The sequence below is a fragment of the Dipodomys ordii genome, unplaced genomic scaffold (assembly GCF_000151885.1).
Source record: "Dipodomys ordii isolate 6190 unplaced genomic scaffold, Dord_2.0 Scaffold31, whole genome shotgun sequence".
In the NCBI taxonomy this organism is placed as follows: Eukaryota; Metazoa; Chordata; class Mammalia; order Rodentia; family Heteromyidae; genus Dipodomys; species Dipodomys ordii.
Window position 1 is genome coordinate 4,638,761 of NW_012267247.1, and position 18,850 is coordinate 4,657,610.

Consider the following 18,850-nt stretch of genomic DNA (forward strand, 5'->3'; position numbering starts at 1 on the left):
GGTGGTGCTGGCCTGTAATCACAGCACTTAGGATACTGATACAGGAAGATCAGGAGTTTGAGACCAACTTAAGCTACATAGTAACAGCCTGTCTCAAAAATTCAAGGGCTAGGAGTATAGCTCAGTGTGCTTGCTTAGGGTTTTTGCATGCATGAGGGTTTGTGTTCAACCAGCTGCCTTCCCTCCTCCCCCCCCCCAATCACATTTTAAAAAAAGAGGAGCACTTAAGGCATTGCTCAAATGGTAAAGTCTATTTAGCAACCACAAGGGCCTGAGTTCAAATCTCAGTACTGCCAGTGGTGGTGGTGGGGAACCTGAGGAAAAGATGTGATAGATCATGAGCCAGGATGTAGCTCAGGATGAGCAGGATGTAGCTCAGTGGTACAGCACTGGTCTATAAAATGCAAGGCCCCAAGTTCAATCCCTAGCAACATACATGTGCACATGCACGCATTCACTCACACACACACACACACACACTTTTACTACCTGCTCTATTCTACTGTGGAGTAGCAAAGGGAAATTCTCCTTAAGATGGATTCATTTCATAGTTCTCTTCAATTTCTTTTGGAAGCTTTTCTCTCCCCTTCGCTATCTTGACTTTCTCTGCAAGGCTGACATCACAGCCTCAGCATAATACCCTTCCCTTATTATGTTCCCAAACTACTAAATTCCTATAGGGATTATAACTGGCCACATTATAGAAGGCAGAGGAGGAGGACAGAGATTGTTTCTTCCCATCTGTATCAATCTCATAGCTGTGAGTGAAGGAACATGGACCAAGCATACAGGCAGGGACTGAGCAGGGCAAGATGCCAGGCTATAAAGAAGGCAGAGCCAAAGAACATTCTGCTTTTGATCAAAAAGTTACCTTTTGCTGGGCACTGGTGGCTCATGCCTGTAATCCTAGCTACTCAGGAGGCTGAGATCTGACGATCACAGTTCAAAGCCAGCCCGGGCAGGAAAGACCGTGAGACTCCTATTTCCAATAAACCACTAGAAAACCAGAAGTGGCGCTGTAGCTGAAGTAGTAGAGTGCTCGCCTTGAGCTGAAGAGCTGAGGTACAGTGCCCAGGCCCAGAGTTCAAGCCCCATGCCCGACCAAAAAAAAAAAAAAAGTTACCTTTCACTTGGCACTGGAGGCTCATGCCTGTGACCCTGGCTGCTCAGGAGGCTGAGCTATGAGGATTGTGGTTCCAAGCTAGCCTAGGCGGGAAAGTCTGTGAGACTCTAATCTCCAATTAATCACCAGAAAAGCAGAAGCAGAGCTGTAGCTCAAAGCACTAGCCTTGAACAAAAAACTGCAGGGACAGCGCCCAGGCTCTGAGTTCAAGCCCCACGACCAACAACAACAACAAACGAAAATTACTTTGGAGCCAGGCATCAGTGGCTTATGCCTGCAATCCTAGCTACTCAGGAGGCTGAGATCTCAGGATCCTGGTTTGAAGCTAGCCTAGGCAGAAAAGTCCCTGTGAGACTCTCATCTCCAATTAACCACTCAAAAACCTGAAATGTGGCTCAAGTGGTAGAGTTATAGCCTTGAGCACAAAGAGGTGCAGGGACAGTGCCCAGGCCCTGAGTTCAAGCCCCACAACTGATAAAAAAACAAACAAACTCAGAAACGGACCTTTGGCTCTAAGTAGTAGAGCATTAGTCTTGAGCGAAAGAGCTCAGGGAGAATACCCAGGTCCTGAGTTCAAGACCTACAACTGGGTGGGGAGCGGGGAGTGCTTAAGCAGTTCTATGGACAGCAACATCAGCAACATTATCCCATGGAGGCCAGGAGATGAGGCTTGGATAGCTCTGCCAACCTGAATTACAGTCTATAAGTCTTCAACATAAAGTGAAGACTCTTCTGTCTTTGACCAATTCCCTCTGCCTGCCTTGAATGGCCTGCCAAGGCTGTCTCTCACCCAAGCAGAGACCAAGGGAACTCATGTCCCTGACAGAATCCTGCTTCTGTCCCCACCTGGTGACCACTCCTGGACTTTGCCTAGGCCTGAAGAAAGAGGCAGAAAAGCTGGTGGGGCCAAGAGGAAAAGGGCCTTTATTTCCATATGTCAGGTCATCAAGGGAAAGCGCAGCCCAATGAATACAAACCAATTGCAGGAGAGAAGGGGGACGGCAGAAGGGAGCAGCACCAGGCACTGCCCTTGGGCCCCCAAGTCTAGTGGAGTTGGTAGGATCACTTTTGTGGGGTAGGTTTGCTGGGACCTCCAGACTGCTGGTTGCCAGGTCTGAAGTTAATCTATGGGGACAGGGAGATGAGAAATGTGACACAGGCTCAGGACACAGGGTGAGAACTCATGTCTGATACACACCGGCCATTGACCAGCACCTCCATCTTCCCTTGTTCCCCCCACAAGTCCTCAGCCCCAGTCCACCCTTCTCAAGTGGAGCTGATGGCTGGCGATGTGGACAGAGTGGAGGGAGGAAGTGCTTGGTAAGCCCCTTGGCATAGGTGGAATGGGTTTACTCTTAAATAAGTCATTGCACTTAACACAGTGATGAGAAGAGGCTAGGGTGGGGCTTGGGAGTTTCCATGGCAGAGAGGCACCCATCCGTAGAGGCTGGCAAGGCCTAACCAGAAGCACCTGGCAGCCCTCCCCCACGCTGCATAAAGAAAGGACTGTGCCAGGAGGAATGGGGTTGGAGGAGATTCCTGAGGTGGCCAGTGGGGGCCCCAGCTGCCACTGCAGCCCCCCTCCCACTCTCAGGGGTGCAGCTGTGATGGAGAGGGTGGGTATTTAAATTAAAAAGTAAAAAGACAGCAGGCACTGAGAAGAGAAAGCCCTCACCCCAAACTGGAGGGGAGGAGTTGCAGTCCCCCTCCCTTGCTCCTCCTCCCCATGGACCCAGCAACCTAGGTGGCCCAAGCAGGCGATCTGTCCACTGTCCCTGAGCAGGGGGCTGAGATGGAGGTCAACTTGCTGGCTCCATGCAGTGTCAGGCCACCAGCCACTGCCCACAGCGGCCCAGGGTAGATGCCAAAGGGCTTGGCATTTGTGAGGCGGGGAGGGGCTGAAAGTCCTCTGTTCAGAAACTCCTCTTTCCTCATCTTTTCCCCATGGAGATGTTGGACCCCTACAGCCTGGAAAAATCCCCCTGATGGAAGAGCGCTGGGGTGTTTTCCATGCAGCTCAGCAGTCGGGTGGGGAGCCGGTGCCCTGCCATTTCCTGGGAGAGGCTGTGGGGTAGGAGGTCTCCAAGCCACTCCCCTGGGCTATGCATTGGTCTCTGTCAGCTTGGCTTCTGTGTCGCTGTCACTCAGATAATTGTGGGAATATCGGGGTCTGGAGGTGCTGTCCAGAGGGTCGTTCTCATCATCTGACCGATCAGGGGCAAGAGACTTCCAATGGCTGGTGGGGCTGCAGGGAGAGAGGAGCAAGGCCAAGATTAAATGACTTTTCTATTGTGGGGCCCCGAAGCCGTTAGGGCACTCTAAAAACCAAAGATTGCTAAACAAACACATTCCCTTGGCTCCCCTGGGAGATACTCAATGTAGTTAGAGAAAGGAGCACAGTTTGGACTTGGAAGGCTTTTTAAAACTCTTATGATTGGGATCCTGGAGAGCCGAGATGCTCAGGCTTGAGTGAGAGAAAGAATCGGCTGCAGATTCCTGGGTTCTTCTCCTTAGGGAAGCTTTGACTTGACAGCTCTTGAGTAGAGTCCAGTGATGCCTGTGTGTGTGTGTGTGTGTGTGTGTGTGCGCATGTGCACATACTGGACTAGGGCTTGAACTCAGGGACTGGATGCTCCTTAGACTTTCTGGTTAAGGCTTGTGCTCTGCTACTTCCAATTCTGGTTTTTGGTTAACTGGAACAGAAGGGTTTCACAGACTTTTCTGCCCAAAGCACAGAAGAGGAAACAGGGTACAGTGAGAAAGAATCACATTCTTAGCCTCTCCAGAGGTGTCAGTGAAAGATCCAGAAGAAAGGATTTGGCCACTGGATACTCCTGAGTATGGAACATGGCCAAGGCCCCCTAAATATGCTGCCTCATTCTTCACAGCAACCCTATGATATGTTATGAGAAAGGTGGTTCAAAGAGATGAAGCACCTTGTCCAAAGGCACACAGCCAGGACATAAACCTGAACCTGAACCTCAAAGCCTTGGGACTTTCACTCAGCTGATAGTGTGGATGCCTGAGAAGAAAACAAGACCAGACCTGAAATCGCCTGCTGACTGGATGAGTGCCCACAGGTGTGTAAAGACAGGATCTCTCTTTCTTTCTCTCTCTCAGCCCCCCCTCTCTGCCTCTCTCTCTCCCTCTCCCCCCTCTCTCCCTCCCCCCCACCCCAGGGGGGGGAAGAGCCTTGGAGAATACATGTTCAATTATGCAAAATGGTTCAGGAATGGGCAGTCTGGTTAATAGTTATCTTATTTCTCATGAATGAATTACCATTTTTAAAGGAATCACAATGGCACAAAACACACTTAATACAAACTAGACTGAACATAAATGAGTCTTACTTTGATGTGCCAGAGGCACTTAAGGACTCAGAGGTGTCTCCCGGACAAAATTATAAAGCTCATTGATGATTGTGCAATATAGGAAAAAAATGGGGGTTATTTTAGCCTGGGGGTTGTTTGAATTCTAAATTAGTGGGAGCCAGGTTTTGTTTTCCTTTTCTTAACAGCATTTCTGAGCACTCAGTGCTAAAGATTTGCTGCTGAGCAAAGGGAAGACGGGGATATTTTGTAGCAAAGGGGCAGCGAACATGTCAGGACTGGAATCCAGATGCAAATGAGGCATTGCTGGAGAGTCTAGCCTTGTGTGACCTATTAGATTCTGGCCCAGAGCTCGTGTATATCCTTCACCTCTTCTCAGAGTAGGGTTCCAACTCCTACCATCACATTCCTGAGCCCACATTTCAGACACCTGGGTAAACAGCCCTGTTTGGATATGTTCCACCAAGACACTGGGCAGAGGCGGAGGCAGAGGTGGTGAGGACGTGGTAAGTGCCATGTCTCACTCTTCCCTGGGCTGTGGATCACAAGACCCCTTTGGCTTCTACCTTGGGTTCTCTTTGGCTGGTCTCCTCAGTGGCATCTACAGCCACAGCCATCAGCAGGCCAACAGCAGGCAGCTTTCCTCTTCCCCAGAGCAAGAGGCAATTGGAACATTTTAACCAAATTGTTTAAAAAGCTTTCCTCCCCACAAGCCAGTGTCTCCTGCTCAGCGCTGTCACAAACAATTTGGTCCATAAGCTAATTCCCATTGGGAGAGCCCAGGGTGGTAGCTCCCCTCCTCTCGGCTTTGCTATGGATGCTGATTCCCTGGTCCTCGTACCAGACGGGGGAACTGGGCTTCAGCTCTGTCCCCACCCACTGCTTCTGGTCATCAGGTGAGGGTATGGATATACTCTCAGCAGTGTATCCACCCTAAAGCCAGTTAATGTGGAGAGCTAGCGAGGTCCTCCCTCCCCTGCTCTTCTCTCCACTCAGTGCTGGTTGGCTAGCTTCTGGCTGGGGGCCCCTCTACCAACAGTGGATCTAGTCCTCCTCAGAGCCAAAAGAGGGTAGGGTTTCAGGATCATTTCTCTGGTAGACAGGAGGAACTCAGCTGGTAGGCAGTGGAGGAAACAGCTTGTCCCTTTGTTCCTGCTGGCTGTAGAGTCAAAGGTTATGAGGGGCTGAAAATATTGGGTTTTTGAAGACTGTTGTCAGCTGACAGTCAGCATGAGATGCACCAAGGAGGCTAAGATCTCTGAGTGGGGAGGCAAGGGGTGCAGCAAGCAGGGCTGCGTGGTTTTGAGGCCTCCCCCTCTACCATCAACTGACTCCCTGCCCTAGGGTGCAAGGCTGCCACAGGCAGGCTGAAATGCTTGACCAAATATTTTGACTCCTGTCTTACTATGTGGCAGAGAAGAGCTTCCGAATACAATTGAAGTGCTTCCTGCTCTCCTCAGAGCACCCTGTAACCATCTGCCACATGGAGTGACAGAACCCCAGGGGTAGTTTTAGAGCAGTTCAAGTCTAAGTTATGAGTTGGCCATGACCTGAATATGGTTCCAGTTCTATCTCTCGTATCACACTTCACCAATCCCACACCATCCCATGCCATCCCAATCACTTATTTCCAAAGTAACATTCACCTCCATTTCCTCCATGCCTTAAAGGGACCCTGGATGGATCCCTTTTGATACAACCATCCAAAGTCAGTGTATTTGTCCAGTACTTGCATGCGACAGGTGTGTTAGTTCATGCATCTGGGAAACAATCCTTGTACCCCCAGGGGGCTGAACTCTGGGGTTATGTCTCCTGGGAGGGTATCATGCTTCATACAACCTGCAACCCAGTGATCCAAAATGTCACCACCCACCAGGGAAGTGACAACAATGGGATTCCAATGAGTCAGGCTCTGCCTCTCCCGCGCAGTGGGGGTGTGGGCACAATGGACCAAACTGCTATAGCTCCTTCCCCATAGAGAGAAGAGCTGGGGGAGGCAGGAGAGCCAGGAGGGGGCTGTCACTCAGCAGCTGCTAATTTCTGTTCATTAGAACTTCACGAGCCAGCAGAGCTGAGGTGACGAGGCTCAATGTGTGGGCTGTGTGCTCGGGTGGGAGGAATGGGGAGGGCACATCAGGCATCTTGAGTCTGCCTTAGGGTGTGGTGTCCATGGGCTGCTGCCTGGAACCCTGGTTCTCCTGGGCTTGAGATCCATGCTAGGGAGGGAGGTGGCTTTGGGAGCAGAACAAAAGACCTCATAGTTGCTTTCAGCCACAGATGCACCAACCCACAGCCAGGGCCCTTTTCTGGGCTCAGCTTATTGGAGCCACAGACAGAAGCTCTCAAATGGGTGTTTCCTAGCACTCCCATGTCACCCGGGTGCTCTGCATTCAGACATGTGGAGAAGCCATTAAGGTCCAGAGTAACAGTTAAACAGATCCCACTGAGATTCTGGCAAGGTCACTTGCCAGCTGTGTGATCTTGGCTATGCAACCTCTGAACCTCTGTTTCCTTTTCTAGGAAACAGGGATGATGGAACCTATGTTAAGGAGGTATTCTGAGGATTAAGAGCGGAAAGCACGGCATAGTAAGGTGGCCTCTGGCCCAGGGTGAGGAGCCCAGGGTGGTAAGTGGGAGCTATAATACATCAGCAGGGAGCTCAGCCTCGTGGGCTCAGAGCTCCATTGGACTCTGTTCTCCAAGGTAGCCAGGTGGCTTTTCTGAGGCTAGGCTGGTCCAAGAGGAATATAGGCAGGGCCTAAGGTGGTGGGACAAGGAGCATGTTAATTCACACCGAGTGCGACACACCATGCTGCACTCCACGCCAGGTGCCACCTACTGCGCTAGTCACTCTCCGGACGGTACAGGTACCGCATCATCAGGCTGTCCACCTCTTTCTTGCGCTTCTTTTCTTCCTTCCTGGACCGCTGGTTTGCCTGCCCAGCCTCCTCACTTTCTGCCGGTGGGCCCTTCTTCACGCTTGAGCGGCTATGGCCTGAGACAGTGGAAGCACTGGATGAAGATGAGGACTCAGACTCTGTCTCAGTTTTCTTCCTTCTCGATTTGGACTTCTTCTTGCTCTTCCGAGAGCGTCCCTTCTTCCGCCGCTTGTGCTCTGAGGAGCCTTCAGAGCTGGAGCTAGAGCTGGAGCTGGAGCTGGGGCTGCTTCTTCTGCTCCTGCGCTTGCTCCGGCTCTTGCGGCCACTGCGTGACCCAGAGACATCAACAGCAGAGGCTGAGCGCCGCATGCTGGTGCCTCGTTCTGGGAGGTCTAGCTGGGCACTCCGGGCACTTTGGATGCTCTTCTTGTCATCCTCCTCTGAGTCAGGGTCCAGGCTGCTCCGCTGGAATGGCACAGGTTTGTAGCTCAAGACCTCGTTGATGGCAGCCTCCAAGTCTGGGTCCAGGTAAGAGTGGCGGCTGACAGGGCGGACACTGGAACTGAGAGACTCCTCAGTGGCTGAGGCTGAGGCTAGGCCATGTGGCTGGGGGGGCACAGACAGGCTGCGGGCCAGCGATGGGTGGCTGAACTGTGAGTGGCTTTCACTCAAGGCCACACTGGCTCCATCATCCCACTCATCCAGGCAGCTCTGGCCCAGGGACAGGCGGGAGTCAGGGCTCTCTCGGCCCAGACCTGAGGCCCGGCTCCAGGAAGGGCTGAAAGTCCTTGACAGGCTGTCGAGCCTGGAGGTGCTACGGCGAGAGCTGGGTGAGCCTGACAGAGAGAAGCTCAGAGAGGAGCGGGCTCCATCCTCTCCAGAGCCATGGCGAGTGGCTGAGGAGGCCCGGCTGACAGGTGCAGAGACAGTTGAGGCCCTGTCAAAATCTGAGCCCCAGCGTTTCTCCAGACCCCGGCCTGCACGGCTGCTAGTCCCTGAGAAGATGGAGCTATAGTCATCCGGCAATTCAGACTTTCTACCCTGACCCTGGCCAGGCTCCTCTTTGGGGCCTGGGCGGGCCTTCCTGGGGGGCCTCTCAGGAGAGGCAGCATGTTCGCTCAGGGTGGTGAAGAGTGAGTCCTGGTCTCCTGTGCCCCCGATGGAATCCTTCAGGGTGAGCCGCTTGCGGTAGCTGAGTGAGCTGAGCACAGAGGCTGGCCTCTCCTCCAGCCCCTTGCCCTCTTTAGGGAGGCTGTTGAGGGCCGTCCTAAGGGGGGATGTGAGACCCGGGAGAAGGGAACCCAGAGTAGGTTGGGGAGAGAGAGAGAGAGAGGAGAGAGAGGGGGGAGGGAGAAAGGGAGAGGGAGAGGGAGAGGAACCAGCATTAAACCTTAAGAATAAAGACACAGGGGGAGGGAAGCAGAGGAGGAGAAAACGGCAGCAGCTCTGGCAAAGTGGTGGCGAGAGCATCGGAGGAAATGAAGCAAAATAATTTGCGTCAGTGAAAATAGCTTCATGGAGAATGTCATGTAAATTAGACTATTGTTCTATTTCATCACTTTTCCCCCTCTAAAACGTTTAGTTCAATTTATTTCATTGTCAACTACCTGGAGCCTCCTGCCACGCCATGGTGAACGGCAGTGGGGCGGGGAAAGCAGCATTATCTGCAATAACAAAATGTTTGGCTGAAAAAAATTAAACTAATTAGAAGGGGCTGCTGGGTGCTGCTGGTGGTGAGGGGCTGGATTTGGGGAAAGGGCCTGAAGGAGTTGGAGGAGGGGAAGGGGATATTACTTTCTCTACCCAGGCCACCTGCTATCTATAGATAGGTGAAGAAGGAAGATCAGGCTGGGGAGTGTGTGTGTGTGTGTGTGTGTGTGTGTGTGTGTGTGTGTGTGTGTGTGTGCTGGGGAGTGTGTGTGTGTGTGTGTGTGTGTGTGTGTGTGTGTGTGTAAACTAGTAGGGAAGTACCTACAGGAGGGGAGGCAGCAAAGACCATTTCTCCTCCCTGTACTCTGTGGGCCGGGAAGGGATGGGAAACAAGAGGTCTGGCTTCTAGCATCAGCTGACAATATGATCGGAAGACTATGACTGGTTAAAAAATAGGAGAGCAAGTCCCTCCAGCAGGTGGCTATTAGCAGGGAGCTTGGGGGTTGGGCAGTGAAAGGCTTAGAAGAAAGGGAGAATGAGCAGAGGAAAGAAGGTGGCTGTGACTATGATAGGATTCAATGGAACTGGTACCTTTTCACTGTTACTCCTGTTAGGGCAGCAGCGATCCAGAGCTGGTAAGGGTTGCCCTGTGGAGGGCTGTGGGATGCAGAGTCCCTTTTGCCCCTCCCAGTCTGGATTCCAAGGGCTCAATCAAGCAGTTCCATTACCCTAGGCTGAATAGGTAAATAGGGATGAAGATAAACCTATACCACAGGTCAAAGCCTAATGGGAAATCTTACCTGAGAAACATAGGCAAGATGCAGCGTCTGTGCTCATTAAACAGGCCAGGAGACATGTGGGCCCCTCACACAGTCACCAGAAGAGCAACACACATGGCATGAGACCAGCCCTCTTGGGGCCAAGGAACTGCCCATCCACTCCTAGTAGCCTGATGGCTTTTCCCCCAGTTCAAGGCCATGTGCTCACCTGGAACTCTTCAAGCTGCCATCATCAGAAGCTGCTTTGGAAGGTCCCTTGTTTTTTGACAACCAAGACTTGACCCCGTCGACACGGTCCTCCAGCTCTGAGTCTACATCTGAGTCTCCCTCACTGTAGGATGAGGAACAGAAAGGTAGACAAGGGACCCAGGAGGAAAAGTAGAAGGGGGTGGGGGTGGAGTAGGCTCTGGGAAGGGATGGGGTGCCAGTGAGTGGCATGCGCATTGTTGAGGCAGAGAGACTAGAGGTTAGAGCACACCATTCACAAAGAGCTTGTCCCCACCCAGCAAGCTTCACTGTGATAGCCACCAGACCTTAAAGATCACAGAGGCATCCTACCTACTTCAGGTATAAGTGGTAGGCAGCTGTGTAGCTAAACATTCCTACCAGAATGACAGGAAGGCCAACCACTGATCCAGCCAAATGGCCCTTGGTTAAAAAGAAGTGTCCTGAGCTCTTCAGCTGCCCCTTGAGTCCTATGCTGCTGTTTCCAGATGATGCTACCATTTCCTATGCCTTTATTGTAAGAACAGGACTGCCAGCTACAGGGCAGAAGAGAGGGACTTTGCATGACTTCATGTTAACTTGAATCGCAAGATTTCCTTAGCTAGTACTTGGGCATTAGGTTAAAGAGGCACTGGCCATATCTTAGGTCCATCCTGTGACTTTCCTGGCCTAAAAGAAATAGAGAAAGGAAAAGAAGTGGGGAGGGCACTAGCATTTCCTAAGGGCCTCACCATGGCCTCAGGGTCCAGAGTGCCCTGAAAAGCCTAACTGGGTTTAGAAATTCCTAGACCAGTGCTCTAACTTTCTAAATCTTCTCTTTTCTCCCTCAAATAGCTTCTAGTCCTAGCTCCTTACTGCTGCTTCTAGCCAGGCTAACCCCAGGAAGTGCAAGAAAGCCCAAAAGAATCCAATTCTAAGGCTGGAATCAGGGTGACCCTTTCACAAAGCATCTGGGGCATGGAGACAGCTTCTGAGCGAGAATGCTTTGCAAATTCTGCAAAATGTCTGCTCACTAAGCCCCCCTCCCTGCTACAGATAGACTTGGATTTCTCCTTGATATAAATTTCCTTTCATCTGTGTCAACAGGAGCGGCCCCATTTCTGAATTATATTCTTGAATAAATAGCCACACAGGAGCATACACATACATACTGGCACGTACGTGCATGTACACACACACACAAACACAAATACACACACCATCACCACCACCACCACCACCACAGCCACAATGGGAAGAAACCACTAGACTCAGTTCTGGGGATTGTGAGCAAGCCTGACAATGAGAAGGGAATTAAAGAGGCATATTTTATGGGCCTCTGTCAAAAACAGAATTATAAGGAAGGCGAGGTCAGCTGATGCCCCAAGTAAACAGGAGTTTAGCAGACAGTCCAGAAACCGCTAATGTGAGCCCTGTACCCGTCCAAACCTGGCAGATTTACTGTGGTGCATGGGCCCCATGGAATGCCAATACCACCTGATTTATACACCCGTGTGAAAAACCTCCCTCTGTAGCTTCAGAGCCTGTAATTTATCACCGCCGTTCATAACCATATTGATTGCCTTTAGAAAGGAGGTGCTGTATGCATCGCAAAATCTATGTCTACATGTTAAAAGCGTTTCTGTATAAATCTCCCTTAATACTGCACTGTTTACTGCTTTCATTAAGGTTATGGCAATAACAACTGTATCTCTAAGTAAATCGAAACATTATTTTTCTGCCCGCCTTAGCACACTCGCTCGATAACTTGGAGCTGAGGCTCAGAGCTGCTGGGGAAGGAGCCACACCACCTTTCTGCCATCAGCAGAACCCACTTAGAACTGCACATTCCCATGTGCCTGCATCAAGTGTGGTGTGTGTGTGTGTGCGCGCGCACACACACACACACACATGCCCCTGTGTGTGTTTGACTATGGTTTGGAATATGATTTCAAATGCGCAATTTTATCAGCCCTCGAAGCTCTTACTGCCCAAGGATGGCAGGGCTGAAACACACAGGGGACAGACAAATGTGGGCGCAGAATACAAATTTTTCTCCTTACATTTAGAACACTGAATGGGCTGAGAAACTGTCCTGCCTGCCTTCATCTTCCCTTTGGTTGCAAGCATCCAGACAATGTTCGGGTTCTTTTCCTTAAATAATCAAGCCTGTAAACAAACTCCAGGGGCAGACAGGCTCAGGGGGCAGTTGAAATTTTAAATGGTCGGAATTAAACCTCGTGTCAAATACAATTTATGTCCGGGCTCATGTGCTATTAGTTAACTGGGAGCCGAATCACGGGGGAACAAACAAACGGAGACAGAATGGCGGGGGATATTAATTGTGTGTGACAACCGGGCTCCAGCGGCCCTCTATCACTGTTACACACTATTACATTTATCATTAGCTCTCACGGAGTCCTTTGCACTGTTGCCAGCCCATCCTGGCCAGGGGAGGACGCCTGTCAGGCAAAAGAATAGGGAGGAAACCAAGTGCCATACTAAAAAAAAAACAAACAACAACCTCCAAATACAACCCTGTCGAACTTGACAGAGGATCAGCCAGATTTGCCTGAAGGTCTACGTATCTGCATCCAATGTCCAGCTCCCACCCAGAAAGAGGAAAAAGAAGAGAGACATCTGACAGGCAGTACTATCACAGACGCCATCCCCAGATACCCATGAGGAGCAAAATAAACACAACTGGCCTTGTTTCCTTCCCTGCCATGGTAGAGTAGCCCATGGTTAGCTGCCTGAATGCTTTCTCCAAACAAACAGCTGTTAGGTGCCTCTCACCTTCTACCCTTGTCTGCCAAAGGAAGGTAGCAGAGCTTAAACACAAAATATACCTGTTCCTTTTAGGCAGCTCCGGTTCCAAAGGAGTCCAAGGATATATGGACAAAGCCAGACCTTCCCCAGAGCCCCATCCTTCCCACCAAGGGTGTGAGAGCCAGCCCAGCCTTGTAGCACACTTCATTACCCTTCCTCTGCCTCTGCCAGGACCCAGCCCATTCTGCTTCCCCGAGGACAGTCAGCAGTGTTAGCATTAGAGATCAGCAGAAGAGGAGAACTAGGAGGCTGTGTCCACATGCGACATGCAACAGGGGACTCTGGGGTAGAGGGAGCCTCTTGTTAGGGGTGGTTAGACACCCGTCAGGAGAGGTAGGGAGCGCATGCGCTCCAGTCCTCACAGTTTATTCTTTCTTTTCTGATACTTTGTCACCATGTCCTGCAAACTAGAAAACAAAGAAAATAGTGGGCAAAGGGGTCTAGAGGAAGTAGATGGGAAAACCAATGGGCGGATTGATGCCCCTTCTTTCTGCAGATGGCTCTGGCTGGCTCTAACCAGGCAGTTTGGGGGGATGGGGGATTGGGAAGGTAAGTGACAGTGTCTTCAGAACTGGATTGGGCAATCGCTGACACTTGTGCCCCTCCTCAAAGGAGCAGGCTTTCTGGGTTGCCCTAGGCCTGGCCTGGCCTTGAGGAAGGAAGGGGGCAGGTCTGAGTCTGGCTCAGGGCATTATCAAGGGCTTCTCTGTGGCCTCACCTCACCTCTGCACTGCTCTTCCTGCTTAGTGACTTTCTCCTTAGCTTAGAACTACAAATATATAATCCCCCCTCCCCCCAGCCACCTTTTTCTCATCTAAACCATTCCCTGGGTGGGTTTTATGAGAGAAATCTTTGGCACAGTAACAAGGCACCACAGCCTTTAAATCTCTGCTCTCCCCAGAGTGGGGTAGGCGCCATCGGAAATGCAGCTAAATGGGGGAATAACTCATCTTGAGCAGGCAGAGCTAGAGAGCCAGGTCCTCGAGAGGCTTGAGAAAGGGAGCACGGGAAGGAGGGGAGGGTGCTGTGCCCCCAGCAACTGGGCCACTTTCAATCTCTCAGGCCAGGGTCCAGACCACAGTCACATAGTGAGGGGCAGGGAGGTTGGTGGTTCAGTGATATGGAGGCAGAGGTGTGTCTCCTGGGGCCTGGTTCCATAGTGGATCAAGGGCCTTTGTGCTAGCCAAAAGGCCACGGAGGCTCCCCCCCTTACCTGTTGATGAGGTCCTCATTCTCATCACTCTCCATTTCATCCTCAATGGCAGCTTGCAGGTCCCCAATGCGCTTGAATGCTAGCTTTAGGTCAGCCTGCAGGCTTTGGTTAGCGGCCTCCAAACTCTCCAGGTCCATCTCCTAGGTGGGGGTGGGTAGTTCAGTATACAGAAGGGTCACTCTCTGCCCAAGCTGCCCCAGAAGAGTATGCAAATCTCTCCTAAAAGCCTTCCGAGGCTTCTCTGTGCCAAGGCTTCAGGACTCCTGGGGCTGGTCTCAGCTGATGGAGACTCTGGCACCACTCTTGGCTCTCTAACCTGTCTTCTGGACTATCTTACTCCTCGCCCCCCCCCACAACCCTCACATACATATGCCCTCAAAGCCCTAATCAGAGGGCCCCCAACTTGAGGCCCAAGAGAAGTAGCAGGAAGGGATTACCAATTCATGCTTCTTGCGGCTCGCCTCAGCCTCCTTCCTGGCGAGCTCGCTCATCTCCTCCTTGGTGTCTCGGAGTTGCCTCTGTAGCCTCTTGTTCTGCTCCTTCTCCCGGTTCTCAGCTGCAGTGCGCTGATCCCGCTCCTCAGTCAGCTTCTCCATGTTTTCCTTGAGCCGGCTGGCCAGGCCCTGGGTGGGCAGGCAGGGGAGAAAGATCAGCCAGGAAAACTGAGTTAGGCAGGGTTTCAGATCAGTAGACTCTAGCTCCCCAACTCTCAACTACAAGGACAGGAGACTAAAACCACTGGCAGGGGAGGGGGATGTCTTTTGCTTTTCTAGAGAATGAAGAGGAATAACACCTGTGTCCATGGGTCTTCTGAGGATTGTGAGTGTTTCCGCACTGCAAAAAAGGAAGGGCTATCTATGGTCATTATTATCAATGCCAAGACTGAGGGAGGCACTGGGCAGAGTCCAGGCCTGTTATGTAGGTGTCTCCATGGTCAGCAGGATTTCTTTCAGACTCTAAACCTAAGAACCCCAAAAGCTAGATTCTGTGCTGAGAGATAATTGGCTTTTTAAAGAGCTCTTAGATTAGGAGAGACTAAACCACCGTCAGATCCAAGCATAGGACCATCTCTCTTAGTCCCATGGGACTCTCTTCCCCAAGAAACTTGAACAGCAAGGCCATTAGGATGCTGAGCAAGAAATGACCTACTGCCAGGAGCAGAGTATGGTTCTACAACTGATTGCCCCTAGCCCCTGTATTTCTAACGTGACAGGTCCAGGCTCCATTCTCACTAAGGACCATTTGTTTTTTAACCCTCTATGAATCTAAACCACAATATTGTGTTTCTGAGCAGAGGGAAACTAAAGGAAGGAACTAGGGCATATGAGAAAAAAAGACAAGTACAGCAGGTCAGCTCTGTATCCAGAAGCCCAAAGGCCTCTTCTGTTCTCTGATGGCTTTGTAACCTTAAGCAGCCAATGGCATTCTTTCCAGGATATGATATGGGGGTCAAAATATTAGCAATTGTCTTAGGGCTGTGGAGGACAAAAAATGAACTTCTAAGTTTCCTCTAGTTCTCTCTAGCTCTCACGAGGACTAGCATCCTGTCTTAGTAGGTCCAGCCATAGTCCCTTCCTCCCTATCTCCAGAAAGATAATTCTGCTGCTTTTCTCTTCCCTTCTGCTCTGCCAGACAAGGAAGACTGAAGAATGCTGGCCTCGGATACTAGAAGAGGAAGGACTGAGTACTGGAACACAAAGATTCCATTGGAGGATGGAGGGATCAATGAGGTCAAGAAATTTTAAAAAGCTTAATGGGATAAGAATGAAAAAGAAAAAGAAAAAAAGGATAGGAAGGAGACAAAGGAAGACATAGGAAGAGGGTAAGATGGGTAGATGAAGGATACAAAAGGCAAAGAATAGAATAATAGGGAAAAAATGGAGATGAAGAAAAAGCAAATCTGGGACGGGTGGAAAGGAAGGAAGGAAAACAGAGAGCAAAGGGAAGAGGAGAGGAGGAGCAAGCAGTGAGATGAGAACAGGCTTCAACCCTTGGAGCAGTGGCGCCATCCGCTGCATATTTATGACCCTGCCAGAGAGCGAATGAGGGGGACAGGCACGGGTGGGGTGAGGGGAGCTTGTGGCAGAGGAAAATATGAAGACGAAAAGCTAAGCTGCTCTGGTCCCTTGGCAGAAAGCAAGCACGGAAACAGAATGTAAAGCAGGCAGGCTCCACTGTGCCCAGAGAACAGGCCAGGCGGGTGGGAGGGGAGCCCCCACCCTGTCAGCCGGCCTAGCAGCTTGGCAGAGGCCTCTGAGGAGTGTCCCTGGCCTGCACAACCCTGCAGAGCATGCGTGGCTCCAGTTGCTGGGGCATCTCTTTCCTGCTTGCAAGTGGATGAAGAGAAAGCCAAACCCACCTCCAGCCGCTTCACTTGGGTCTTTTCAAACTCCAGGCGTGTTTCCAACTCCCGGATCTTTGCTTCTTGCCTGCTCACCAGGGACTTGTCCACCATGGACTGCTCCAGGAACTCCACCTGGCTCTGAAGGGCTTGGAGCTGGGGTTGTGGAGAGTAAGAGAAGAAAGAATTGAGCCCAGAAAGGGAGGGGACAGTCTGGGGCACGCAACATCACCATGGAGACCAAAAGGCTGAGGCAGGGAAGGATACACAGAGGAAGCTGGAAGGAGGGGCTCTGAGCCAGAGGCATCCTCCACCTGCCCCAACACTTGGCACACATCTTGCCCTTCAGAGATAAATAAAAATGCTAAGGACCAGAGAGAGAATAGGAATGTGAAATGAGGCAGTTGAAGCCAAAATACCTGCTATGGTGATGTGGCTCCAAGCCTAGCTCTACTAGCTTATACTGTTCTGAGGTTTACTGATGGCACAGATAAGTACCTTTCATACCATGAGCTTAGGGGTTCACCCCCGGTAACCCCGAAACATCTCTGGAACCTACCTTCTCCTGCAGCTCTTGCTTCTCCTTGTTTGTTTCTTCTAGCTGAGCTTGGAGATCATTCATCTGTGCCAGGTCCCGAGAAGCCTGGAGAAGGGGTAAGAGTATGGAGCACCCTAACACACAATCCCTAAACACAAATCCAAGGGATCTATAAACATCCTCCTCCCACACTGAGGGCCAGGGCACCCAGGATTCCATGCTATGGCTCCTCAAAGGAGTGGCGGTGCTGGGGACTCACAAAGTGACCCAGAGGACGGTGACAATGCAGGGTGCTCAGCCACTCCTCCCAAACGTACCTGAGCCACAGCAGCCTTGTGCTTCTTCATCAGCTCATTCATATCCTCCTGATCTTCTTCCAGTCGGTTCTGGATCTCATTCTTCTCACGCTGAAGGCGGCTCAGCTGCTCCTCCAGCTGGATAGAGGCAGAGATAGATTAGAGGGCATCAGGCCTGGGGTGCCTACAGGACCCAGGTGGTAAGCCCAAACCTGCCCATGTGTTACCTCCTCTACATACGGGTGACAGTAGGGTAGGGAGATGATAATGGGCTGGGCTCACCCACTGGAGTGCATTTCAGAACCAATGATGCTGGAGGAGCTGTCTAACATGTTCTAGATGAGGAGATGAGGGACAGGGCTGACTGTGCAGGACAGGCAGACCCTGGGCTACTGAACAAATGACAGCTGCTTTCTGGCAGCTCTTTTGAGGCTAATGAGAAGGCACAGGAATTCTGCCCAGAGCAAATGACCTGTCATCCTGGCACATCAGCCTAGGCCCTGACCTGCTTGTATTCTGCCCACTTCAGATCCCAGGGAAGGACTCCTCAAGTTGGTGACACCCCTTGGCTTGGATTTCATTTCCCCTGTGCTTCCCACCCCTGGGCCATTCAACCCCCACCACCAGTCCACTCCTGGGGGGGAGGGGAAGAGACAGGCACCAGCAGCTTCAGGAAATGAATGAATCTATTAGCCTGTAATTCCAAACCAAAATGACTGCGTTGGCTCCTTCTCTGTCCCATCCATCTTGTTACTGGGCTGTGGGGAGCTGGGGAGCCTCCGCCAAGAAATTTATTAACTCAGATTTAAATAAAATGGTAATTTTATAACAGCCTTTTTTAACACAATTAAGGAATTTGAATTACTCACCTGAAAACTGCTGAAGAGCACAAATGTCACAAGGATAAATCAAGCCTGTGAGATTGGCATCTCTCAGCAGCAGAGTGACTAGCTAGGGGGCCATGAGGCCAACAGCCAAACCCAGCCTCCTCCTTTGCCCTATTCCCAGCCCCAAGGAGGTACCAGTGGCTACATCCCAGTAGTGAAGTCTCTGCCGATGGATGGCCGTGGGAGAGGTGGAGAATTAAAAGGGAGGCATTAAATAAGAACTCTAATTAGCTGCCGCTTGGGCTTGTCAGTGGGCTGGGCAGGAGGAGGGGAGGGAAGCCGAGCCATGCCAGCCTCTCATTGGTGCTTCTGCTAATCTCAAGGCACCTGTTTATGTCCCTCAGCCACATTAGCTGCTTTTATTTATGGTGCTGGGGCCTGCAGCCAAGCTCCTGCAGGCAGGTGACTAAACAGGGAGATGGGCTCTGGCTGGCCGTGCTCTCAAGGCCTCTGCTCTGAGTGGGGAGAGACCACTGTCCTATAGAAAGTCTCAGCATGAGGGGCCCTGTTTGGGGTGAAGGTAGCATCATCTTGGCTATATTCTCCCTTCACCCCCACCCCCTCCGCCACATACCCTGCCCTGCAAAACCCTGGTGTCTTACCGCTGTCTTGGCTTTGGAGATGTCATCAATCTGCAGGTGCAGGTCTTCGATCTCCACCTCCATTGCTTTCCGTGCTTTTACAGCTGCTGCACAGGTGAATTCTGACTCCTCCAGCTGGACATAGAGCCACCCCCACCCCAGGGAGAGACATGAGCCACTTCCTGGGGCAGAGGGGCTGTG

At 51.3% G+C, this 18,850-nt stretch overlaps 1 protein-coding gene across 10 annotated transcripts in view; it reads right to left on the bottom strand.

Annotated features, from left to right (window-relative positions):
• Window positions 1–2,027: 2,027 nt before the first annotated feature.
• Window positions 2,028–18,850, bottom strand: part of Myo18a (myosin XVIIIA) — a 93,240-nt gene continuing 76,417 nt past the window's right edge. For 4 of the 10 annotated variants that reach the window (XM_013016474.1, XM_013016478.1, XM_013016479.1 and 1 more), the window contains 9 exons: window positions 18,671–18,784; window positions 17,203–17,319; window positions 16,907–16,990; window positions 16,366–16,503; window positions 14,444–14,629; window positions 14,007–14,146; window positions 13,156–13,200; window positions 9,969–10,091; window positions 3,224–3,368 (listed from right to left, as the gene is read on the bottom strand). In XM_013016474.1, coding sequence (XP_012871928.1) covers window positions 3,224–3,368; window positions 9,969–10,091; window positions 13,156–13,200; window positions 14,007–14,146; window positions 14,444–14,629; window positions 16,366–16,503; window positions 16,907–16,990; window positions 17,203–17,319; window positions 18,671–18,784 — 1,092 coding nt within the window. Of the gene's footprint in view, window positions 3,369–9,968; window positions 10,092–13,155; window positions 13,201–14,006; window positions 14,147–14,443; window positions 14,630–16,365; window positions 16,504–16,906; window positions 16,991–17,202; window positions 17,320–18,670; window positions 18,785–18,850 lie in introns of all 10 variants that reach the window. The other 6 variants (XM_013016481.1, XM_013016475.1, XM_013016480.1 and 3 more) reach the window with 4 other exon arrangements.